The sequence below is a fragment of the Marmota marmota genome, unplaced genomic scaffold (genome assembly GCF_001458135.2).
Source record: "Marmota marmota marmota unplaced genomic scaffold, marMar, whole genome shotgun sequence".
Taxonomy (NCBI): domain Eukaryota; kingdom Metazoa; phylum Chordata; class Mammalia; order Rodentia; family Sciuridae; genus Marmota; species Marmota marmota.
The window spans coordinates 29,737,148-29,748,988 of NW_026000221.1; the positions used below are offsets into that span (position 1 = coordinate 29,737,148).

General features: G+C 36.1%; 1 protein-coding gene across 4 annotated transcripts in view; it reads right to left on the reverse strand.

The window, feature by feature from the left end:
- The window catches only part of Phkb (phosphorylase kinase regulatory subunit beta), a 217,393-nt gene extending 205,552 nt beyond the window's left edge, over positions 1–11,841 (reverse strand). The window contains exons 1-2 of one of the 4 annotated variants that reach the window (XM_048792237.1): positions 11,658–11,838; positions 9,301–9,315 (exon numbers count right to left, since the gene is read on the reverse strand). In XM_048792237.1, coding sequence (XP_048648194.1) covers positions 9,301–9,315; positions 11,658–11,733 — 91 coding nt within the window. In that variant the 5' untranslated portion in view covers positions 11,734–11,838. Of the gene's footprint in view, positions 1–9,300; positions 9,413–11,657 lie in introns of all 4 variants that reach the window. The other 3 variants (XM_048792238.1, XM_015488767.2, XM_015488766.2) reach the window with 3 other exon arrangements.

Here is an 11,841-nt window from a genome sequence, read left to right on the forward strand (position 1 = left end):
TAAAAAAAAAAAAAAAAAAAAAAAAAAGTCATGTGATCATCTCAATAAACAAATACAAACCCTTTGATAAAATTCAACATCTTTTCATAATAACATCTCTGAATAAATTAGGCCTTGAAGGATCATGCCTCAACATAATAAAAGTATATATTACAAACCCATAGCCCATATCATATTGAATGAGGAAAAACCAAAAACATTTCCTCTAAGATCAGGAATAAAACAAAACAAGGGTATACATTCTCACTATTTTCATAATGTAGTAACAGAAATTTTAGCAGAAATATTAGGCAAGAGAAAGAAGTACAGGTATATAAATAGAAAAGGAAAAACTTGGTCTGGGGATGTGGCTCAGTGGTACAGTGCTTGCCTGGCATGCATGAGGTGAAATCACCTGCATGGCAAAAACAACAACAACAACAGGAGGAGGAGGAAGTAAAATTATCTGTTTGCATATATTATTCTACACATGGAGAAACCTAAAAAATTAATCAGAAGACTCTTTGACTCTGTAAAGTGGCAGGATACAAAATCAGCATATGAAAATCAGTAGCTTTTCTATATACTAATAATGACACCCTGCAAAGAAATAAACACTCTAATTTACAATAGCCACTTAAAAAAATAAAATATCTAGAAATAAAACTAGGAGTATAAAAAAATCTCTAAAATGAAAATTATAAAATGCTGGAGAAATTGAAAAATGGCCATTACCCAAAAAAATCCACAGATTCAAAGCATTCTCCATCAAAATAACAATGACATCCCTCACAGAACTAGAAAAAAAAATCCTAAAATTCACATGGAAACAAAAGACCCCCAAAAGCCAAAACAATCATGAGTAAAAAGAGTAAAGCTGAAGATGTCCAATCTGAGATTTCAAGATATACTACAAAGCCACAGTGACCAAAACAACATGATGTTGACATAAAAGAGATACACAGACCAAAAGAACACAACAGAGGTACCAGAAATTAATCCCTGTATTTTATCTTCAGGCAACTGATTCTCCATGAAGAATGGGATGGCACTAAGTTAAAAAGCTTCTGTATAAAAAAGGAAACAATTAAGTGTATGAAAAGAGAGCCTATAGAAGGGGATAAAATTTTTGCCAGCTATTGTTCCAAGAGAGGATCAATAATCAGAATATATAAAAAATTCAAAAAAAAAGTCCAAAGAACTCAATTCATAAATGGGCAAATAAAAAAGAAAGAAATAGGCAATTCTTCAGAGAAGATATATAAATAGCCAACAAAAAAATACACAACAAAATGTCCAACATCTTTAGTAATCTGGGAAATGCAAACTGAAACTACATTAAGATTTCATCTCACTCCATGTCGAATCATCAGTACAAATAATAATAAATGCTGGTAAGTATACAAGAAAAAAAGAAATTCTTATATACTCTTGGCGGGACTGTAAGTTACTTAAACCACTATGTAAACCAGTATGGACGTTTATCAACTAGGTTTGAAACCACTATATGACCCACCTCTATCACTCCTCAGTACTTATCCAGAGGAACTAACATTAGCATTTTATAGAAATACATGCATACCCATGTAGCAGCAGAATTCACAGAAGCCAAATATGGAATCAATTTCATTCACCATTACTTCCCTTTACCCTCACCTCCCCTCTCTCTCTAATCTCCTTCCTCTACTTGAATGGCATCCCTTCTATTTTATTTTAAGTGACTGTCAAACATTATTCTTTTTTTTTCTAAAATGTTTTTTAGTTGTCGCTGGACCATCTATAGATGAAATCAGCCAGTCTCAGAAAGTCAAGGGTTGTATGTTTTCTCTCATATGTCAAAGCTAGAGGGAAAAAAAAAGTGAGAGAAAAAGGTCTCTCATAAAAATAGAAGAAACAGGGCTAGGCTTGTAGCTCAGTAGTAGAGTGCTTGCCTAGCATGTGTGAGAGACTGGGTTAGTTTCTCAGCACCACATATAAATAAATAAAGATCCAGCGACAACTAAAAAACATTTTGAAAAAAAAAAAGAATAATGCTTGACAGTCACTTAAAAAAAAATAGAAGGGATGCCATTCAAGTAGAGGAAGGAGATTAGAAAGGGGAGGTGAGGGTAAAGGAAGTAATGTGGGCAGAGACCAAATTATGTTGTGTACAGGTACAAATATATCACAAGCAATCCTATTTTTTTGTATAATTAAAGTACACCAATAAAATTTTTTTAAAAAAAAAGTATGGACAAGGATTACTACAATCATAGAAAAATAACTAAGATTTTACAGAAAACCTTCCTATGTTAAATGGGCTGCATTCTAAAAGTTATGTTATAAATGGGAAATAGGGTCGTGTGCATAACCAATGTCACATTTTCTGAATCACTGTCAATATCTGCATCTTCATTATCAAGAATGTACAGAGTATCGCCATATGCCAGCACTGTGCACTGCGTTACATGTTCAACATATACACATTTAAGAAATGGTTTCTGTCATAAGACTGCTCCCTGTCTTCTCACCACCTTCTAGTCCATTTTTTTACATAGTAGCCAGATAATTTTCATAAAATATTAATCAGATCATTCAACTCCACTTATAATAAAACCTAAATATCTTCAAGGTTCCCAAGGCCCTGCTCTTTACAATCCCTGCTCTCTTACCCATTCTTTGCCCACAAAAGTTGTTTAGCTTCAACATCCTATCCTAGAATACTCATCTCCTCTTTTCCCTTCATTCATTTCCTCCTTCAGCTGAAATGTCATTTGCAGAGAGACCTTCCTTGAAGTTCCCAACCCAATCCTGCAAGAAATAGGAAGTTGATGAATGGTGTTAATCAAGGAAATAACAGGGTCAGTTCTTCATTTTAGAAAGAAACAGGCAGTAACTTGTAGGATGTGTTAACTAGAGAGGTGGTCCAGTGGGAGGTAATGACTATAGGCAGGAAACAGCTGAAGGAATCCAGGGTAAAAAGAAACTGCATGTAAACAAAAATACCAGTCTTTGATGGAGCAAGATGGTTGACTAGAGATACTAGAGTACACTTCTCTCCACAACAAATGAACAACAAATGAACAACAAATGACCAAAACAAATGAACAACTACTATTCCCCTAGAGGGTTTAAGGTGGAGTGCCAGAGTTCCATAGGGATATCCTGGAGACTTCAAGGAGCAGGGAGACTCGCACTGGCCTTACAAACAAAACTAAATACATCTCATCTCTTCAGGTGAGAGGGAACCAAAAGGGAATTTCACTGTGGGGAAAGATAAGCAGGAGGCCCCCAGCAATCCTTACTAATGTCAGGGAAATCCTGAAGTATTTGCTGTTGGAGAAGCCTACTGCAATCACAGTAGGCAGTCTGGGGAACTGCCAGGGAACACACACCACTATATTGCCCCAAGAGGAAAAAAAAAAAAAAAACAGACCATGTTGTCCCCTCCCCCACTTAGGTTCCTGTTGCACAACTTAATCTTTAAAGCAGGCCCATCCCAAGATCAGGTAAAGCAGCAGGGCAGCTATTCCAAAACACTCAGTTGTCAAAGCCCTCCTGGTCTTGCAAACCAACACAGTGGCGGCATCAACCCACTAGTAACCACAATGAGGATGCCAGGTAGTCCCGTCCACCCTAATATGAACACTAAAGGTTGCCTGGTGGCCTCTTCCACCCTATGCAACTAGCCCTGGCCCCACAAAACAGCCTTGTGTCTACACTTGGTCACCTATGCTTGGTCCCAGAAAGCAGCCTGGCAATCTACCCTGAGTACATCACCTGCCATTGCCTCAGAAGACAGTTAGCCACCCTCCTGCAGCCACAAAATAGAATGAAATCCTGTCAACTGTAGTAACATGGATGGATCTGGAGGACATTATGTTAAGTAAAATAAGTGAGGCACAGAGAGATAGTGCATGTTCTTATGTAGAAGCTTAAAAAAGATGATTTCATAGAAACAGAAAAAAATAGTGGTCACTAGATGCTACAAAAAGTAGATGGTAGAAGAGTAGATGGAGATAGGATAATTGGTTCCAAAATACAGTTAGATAGGAGAAATAAGTTCTAATGTTCTATAGCATAGTAGGGTGACTATAGTTCATAACAATTTACAAAGAAAGAGATAAGATGTACAACATTTTCAATTTACAATGAGTTTATGAGGATATAACACCATTGTAAATTGAGGAGAACCTATAGTGCAAAATTTCTATGACATCTGAGAGGTCCAATAATCCTAGCTAATCTGAAATGAATGAGAAAACAGTGAACATTACCAAGAGCAAGTAGTAATCACTGCCATTTTTTATGAAGTACTGGGCATGATCAAAGATGAAGAGAGAAAAGGCAGGAGTGGTTAGAAGCAGAGGCTCTTTCAGAGTTTGTATCCTAGCTCTACTACTCATGTTAAAGGAGCTACATTACTCCTCCATGTGTTGATTGTTTTTTTCAAAAGCAGACAGCAGTATTACCTACAGCACAAAATTGTTGTGAGATTTAAGTGTAAAACACTTAAAATACTATTTGTCATATATTAAGTACTCAATAAATATTAGCTGCTTAAGTGGTTGTCACAGCTATTATCAACACAACAATCATTATTGCCATTATTAGTACCAGTAGCACTACCAGCAAATACTTCACAGACATTATTTCATCTTCACAAAAGAACTATGTGTTTATTTACAGTGTATAATGAGGAAAATTAGGTGCAAAAGCAGTTTACACTTTTTTGTATATATCAGTACTGATACTTGAGCCCAGTGATCTAAAGTCCACCTACTAATCACCTTGTGACATTGTCTTTCAAAAAGGGCAGTAGGAACTCAGGCATGATAATAAGAACTTCTGATTTAATGAACATTAATTATGTTTCAAGTACTCTTCTGTCCTTTAGGGACACAGCAGTGAACAAAAATGATGACATCTCTGCTCTCTTACAGTTTATATTCTAGTGGACAGAAAATTTAAGAAAGAAAAAAATATCAAAACAGCAAGAAGTATACTGCAGAGGAACGTCTGGACATAGATTGGGAAGCAAAGATCCTTCTGAGAACCTAAAAGACAAAAAGAAGGAATAAGTTACCCAAATGGCAGAAGAGAAAACTCACCAGACAGAGAAAATAGCTACTACAATGAGCTAAAAGGAAAATGAGACTGTGAATTAAGGATCCAAAGCAAGCTGGCATGGATGAGAATCAGTTGAAGTGGAAAGAATTAGGGAAAGAGTTAGGTCACTTGGGGCTCTGCCATCTAAGGGAAGGGATTATGGATTTTATGCTAAGAAGATAAGATTTTAAAAAGGAAATGACATGATGTGACTTACATTTTTTAAGAGCCTTCTTACTTCTGGGTTTAAGCATAGACTTTAATGAGGCAAGAATACGGATATAGGAAAACAAGATATTTTTATAGTATAGACCAGACATGAGAGAGGCCTGGACTATGAAGATTGGAGAAAATGGAAAGATTTGGTACACACTTTAGAGATGAAGTTAAAAAGATTTCCTGGTGAACTGAACAAATTAGGTGGAGAAAAGAGAGAAATAATTCTTACATATTTATCTTGAGCAGCTGGAAAAACAATGGTTTAGTTTAACAAGACAGAAAACATTTAATAAGAAATGTGGTTGGGAAAAGAGTCCTGTTTTGGCCAGGTTATATTTGAGATACTTAGCATATGCCCACTTGGAAATGCTCAGTGGGCACCTGGATCTGAATCAGGAATTCTGGAGATTTCTTCTCTTTCTCTGATTTCAGAGAAGACTGAAGGAAAAAAAAAATTTAAAAAGCAGCAAGAGGAAAATAGCTTTTAGAATACACAATGTGAGTAGGTAACAATCTAAAACAGTGAGACAGGATGTTGTGCTTTTCATGTAACCGTTTCACTTATGAAATCTGAAGTATCATCTTTGCTGAGCATAATGATACAGAAAGAGAAGCTTTAAGGTCAATGAGATTCATGCCAAGGGAGTTATGCGATATCATAAGGTTTCCATTTCCTAAATCTTATAAGATTACAGGGCAAGACCTAGTAAGAAGAAATCAAAGCTCCCAATAGAATAAAATTTATAAGTACTTCTGAAAATTCCACCCTACATGAAGGGAGCTCATTACATACTCCATATAAGACAAAAATCTTCTGACTATATATAAAATAACAACTGCTCTACTTGCTATCTAACAGGAATTTCTAAAGAAATTGTCAGAAACAATGTTTTTAGAGTCATAATGGATTGACAAAAATGACATGGACTCAGAATTTCTAAGATGGAATGATCCATTAAATAACACAGCTCTATCAATTCTGGGTAACCTGATTCAAGCTAATTATAATTTAGCAAGACAGGTTTTCTTAATCAAATGGCTAATTTAAGAGTAAATCTCAAAATGAGAAAGAGATAAGTAACCATGTCTATGTGTAAGTCCTTACCCTTAAAATTTAAAAAAAGCAATATTGTAAAAGACATAGTTTTAGGAAAGAAAAAAAAAAACTAAAATGTATGAGCAGCTACTAAATACCAAAATGCTGTGCATTTAATATCTTCTTTAATCCTCACAATAATCTCTCCAGGTAGGTTTTATTATCCCGTTTTTTGTTGTTGTTGTTTTAGAAAATAATAAAGCGAACTGAGTTTCCAAAGATGTAAAGTAACTTGCTCAAGATCAAACAGGTAGTAAACAGCAGAGCCAGAAACCATATACTCTTTCATTAGAGGGCTCTAATCCATCGGATTCCAGAAGTCTCAAACCTGTTTTCAAGTCACATTGAAACTAGCTTATTGGATGCTGATACACTCAGCAAGATATGGAAAAGGTGATGATTCATTTCACAAAGGAATAATTTATTAGGTTATTTTCTCATAAATTACTAAAGAAAAAATACCAAGCTGTTTCATTTCTCTTCAGACTATGGTATCATCACTATTATAATCACCTGTAGCAAAGCCAAAGTGTTTGCTACAGCTGACCAACTCAGTTAAACTAATATGCTGAATACTGTAGTAGCCACTGGAGAAATGGAAGCAATCTGGGGTACTGGATACCATATTCCTTCCCTAATAATTATTTAATTTCTTTTGACTTTTGCATTTCTTTATGAATTCATTGTCTTGTACATTTTTTTCAAATGTTCTTTATTTTTTCCCCAAGCTTCTTTAGAGAAAACCCTGGATATCAAGATTTCTCTTTCCTTTTAAGCAGTCAAAACAAATTACATTCAACCACTATACATACTGATGCATTAGCAGTCAGAGCATAACTCATATATGCACACATAGAAATAAAAATGCAGAATTCACACTAAATTCCATAAAAAGTAGAAACAGGCAGGCACGGTGGCACACGCCTGTAATCCCAGTGGCTCGAGAGGCTGAGACAAGAGGATTGCGAGTTCAAAGACAGCCTCAGCAAAAGTGAGGTGCTAAGCAACTCAGTGAGACCCTGTCTCTAATAAAATACAAAACAGGGCTGGGGATGTGGTTCAATCCCCAGTACCCCAAAAAGAAAAAAGAGTAGAAACAGATCCAGAAAGAATAAGGAAGGTTAAAATACATAGAATAATCAGCTACATTATTGTGTCCACCTACAACTAAAAAAGAAATTATAAAAAAAAAAGCTTATTAGATGAAAACATGCAATAAAACAATCTCCTATAATTATAATGTTCAAGGTACAATAAGGAAAAGCAAATCATTTCCAATATAAATGCAGTATTTCTAAATAAGTAAATAAATGATACATCTGAACACTTTATATAATTATTAACAGATAAAAGTTTTAAGTATTTCTTTATAGTCTTACTATATTAATGATTCTTTAACATGGATTATAACACTGAAGTTTGCTATTTTTCTATTTTGTTTCTTAGTGCACTCAATTTAAATTTCATAAGATGGTATTGGAAAAGCTTCTTCTATACTGCCTTCAAACACTCTATGTAATGTCAAAGAATAATTCTTGATTATAAGAACTATTGCTGTATAAAAGCATATCGTTAGCATTCTGTTTTCCCCGTACTGAATGACTTTGCTAATGCCGAAAACCTAACTATTAGAGGGAAAGCCAAGACGTAAAACAACCTGGTGCTTAAAAAGAAAAGAGCCTTTAGAGATACATGTCCTCCTGTTCAAAGATAAAGTAAGAAATCAATTAACACTGAAATAATATTTAGTAATTTAGCAGATGACAACTAAGGATAAGGATAATTTTTTGTTCTTAAATATAAAGTTTTGTTTTCTCCTTATTGATTGATCCTTTTTTCCACATTTTCCTCCCTCCTAAAACAGGAAGGGAAATATAAATGGCAGCCAAGCTTCTGAATGGCTATGGTAAATCCAAAACAAAAGAGTTTTCAATCTTTTGTGGGCTTCATCTCACATTTACCTGTTAATGAGTACTAAGGCTTGAACATTCTCCTTAAGACTCATTAGAAAAAATAAAAAAAATTTAAAAAAAAGACTCATTAGAAACAAAGCAGTCTGTTGCCAAAGGCTTCTCCTAGAGTGTTTTAACCAGTTACAGGTTTTGAAAGGCCTAAGATGGATCACAAACTACAGAAAAGGGCCCTAAAGGCTTCAGTCTTCATTTCAGCTATGTGACCACTTAAAACCTGTTTCTTCTTCAGTAAAGTAAGACTGCCAGCGTCCAAAGGACTAGGTTTCTAATCAGAATCCATATATATTCACTCCTGGGGCCATAAATTACCTTAAAATTCTTTTCAAAATCATATGCACTCATCTGGGATGCTGATTCTGCAGCTTTCAATCAGCTCTCAGCACAACACTCTAAGAAGCCACTGTACCAACAACTCTAGTCCTTACACCAAGAAACCATGGGATGGAGTGCAAAGCATAGTTCTGAAACAATAGTCTCAGGACAAATCACTTCCTGTCTGTGGAAAGATCTATGAAATAAAAATACCTACTTCATAAGGAGTTGATAATGAGTAGAAACATGTGGGGTGTTGATCCAAAATTTCTGATTTATGAAAGTTGCTTTCATTATGTAAGAAGACAAAAAAGTCATTTAAAAAGCTATACTATGTACCCATTTGACTATTGAGGTTCCCAGGCACTAAGGAACTGCCCTTAGACAAAGAGCTTGCCAAGTGTCACACAGGCAGGGCTTCTACTCTGCCCTTCTCAAGCCCTACACCACAAAACCACAACAGGCCACATTCAAAACACAATGCTAACATGAGCCTAAGCCTAGCTGAAATGGTGCTTAGGTTTGGGCCCACCAAAGAGGAAATAAAACCAAAATGATATATGGTGACAACAACCTTTAAAAATAAAGGTATTTAAAATTACCAAGTGACCCTTTCGGGGTCTACACACTTACCAGACCTTAAGAAAGCTGGTGGAGAAGAGACGACTGCACCAGGTGAGTTGGCCATTTCAAATTGTTGACTCTAATAATAAGTGTCGCAGGCTACATTACAGCAATTTTAAAACTGTTTAGTGAAGGTTAGAAGCAATCAGCATTAGATTAATTGAAAGCAGTGTGAGCAGTTATTAACATGATGCAGTGCACAACAAAAGGCAATAATTGAGGATAATTATATAATTTTATTTTCTGTTTTATGACTTGAAAATTTTATTTCCTTTGTTTGATAAATTACATTTGCTTATAAAGATGAGGCAGCAAAAATAATATTCATTTATTACACATTACATAAGAGTAGCATGCTTAATTGTGCAGTAAAATAATTATGCTACTATGTAACAATGCTTAGAATTCTGCAGAGCAGTCTATACCAGAAGCGGGTTAGTTCAACATTCAAACAAAACTATTTACATATTCTTCTAAAAGTCACAATGAAGTTGTTTTTAACAACCCAAGAAGTAAGTGACTCACTGAGAAGTTTTATTATCTATACTTCATACAGTTAAAAGAATATAAAACTTAAAACAGCTAATTTGGAGGACTAGCTTCAACTGTTTTCTCTTTTAACTACAAAGAAGTAAACGTGTAGGAACATCCAAAATTAATACTATCTACTTAACTACTTTCTACATGAAACTGGATTTAAGCAACTGCATTCAACAAGTTACATAAAACAAATGTTTTTCTTATTTAAAAGAAAAATAAGGTTTTCAAAGTTTATTGTTATAACATGTATTTAAGAGAAAACAAAGCAAAGACTAAAGAAAATAAACTCCATGTGCTTATTAAAAGAAAAGAAAAATACTGCAAAAATAAATGCTGGGGGCAGTGCTCGATTCCCTGTGAGAAATTCTTTGTCCAGACATAACCAATTCATTAACATTTCTTATAGCCCAGATAACCACATAGTTAATAGCCAACTCAGTATTTCCATATGACATTAAAAAAAAAAACACTTAAAGAAACATGAAACAAAAATACTTTAGACTATTTCAAATTATTGTATTGACTCTAAAATGTACTGGCGACTCATACCTTGTGAGTTTTCTTATAACTTTAAGTAAATAAATGTACAAATTAACATTTAAAAACAATTTAATTGGCAACAAAGATGATTGATGAAATAAAACACTTTCTATATGTTTTAAAGGAAAAAAAAGTCAGGGTACACAACAGATAACTAAGAACTTCATTAAATGAGCAAAGTTCAAAACATAATAGAGGAAAAAACAAAACAAACAAACAAACAAAAAAACCAAGAAAACCTTGCTTAATATTAATGCAAATGCAGATTTAATTTTCTTGGACAATATCTTTTCCATCCCTCAATAATGATACATAGTTTCCTTAGTGGAAGACTCGCCATCCACACCTCTCCAGCTTTAAGGGTGCACTTTTTGATCAAGACTATATCTAGGGCTGGGGATATAGCTCAGTTGGTAGAGTGCTTGCCTCACGTGCAAAAAGGCTCTGAGTTCAATCCCCAGCAACATTAAAAAGAAAGAAAGAAAGAAAAAGAATAAAGACATTTAAAAAAATATTATATTTAGTCAGTGAGAAATTTGGTAAGTTTCATTCTCAGATCTTGGAGAAGCTATCAGCCACAAGTGCTAATTTAAAGTCCTGACTTTGTAATTTGAACAAGTCAGTTCAGGACACATGCACTGTTGGCATCCTCTGACCTCTACAACCTCGGATTCCCAAAACCATGAAAGGAAAGTACAGGTCCTAAAGGCCACTTGTCCAGGGAAGGGGCTCACTTCATTCTGGGCCCTAAGTATGCTCAATATGACTTACTTTGTGGCCCCAGCCACCGACTCCATCAATATCTGTCACATAGATAACTGGCTACAGCTTAAAACTAATGGGAATATAAAAGGGAAGTATGAAATAAGGCAACGAGCAGTCGCCACCTTTTTAGGGTCAAAATCTAAAATTGAAGCTCTTTGACTTTTGTGGATAGAATACACATAGGGAAGCCATAGTCCCTTTCCCAGTTATGTGTCGCCAACTGATTTCTAGGGGCAAGACTCCATGAGAAGTCGTGTAGCCGCTACTTTCTGAGGGGAAATACGGAATAGATCGGGAGAGAAACAAAACTAGACAGGAGGGCCGCCACCTGTTTTTTCTTTTTTTGCTGGGGGCGGGGTGCACATCGGGAGCAAAGGCAGGGTCGCCGCCGACTTTCTAAGGAAAAATTCACATCCAACAGGTTCAATTCCAGGACCCCCACCTCCCTCCCGCCCAAGGTGCTTAAGGGGAGGCACCACCCACTGTGCGGGGGTAGGGAGCGGCGCCCCAGCCAGCCAAACCTGAGCGCTTGGCCCGGGCTCTTCGCTCCAAGACCTTCCAGCTCACATCAGCCACGAGCCCCTCCGCCCCGGCCATCGCGCTGCGGCCACTGAATTGGCAAAAGCCCTGGGGGACGCCTGTGTTCACCACCCGCCCGGCCCCGCCCCCCCGCGCGACACTGTCGAGAGGCGCGCCGGCCGGAAG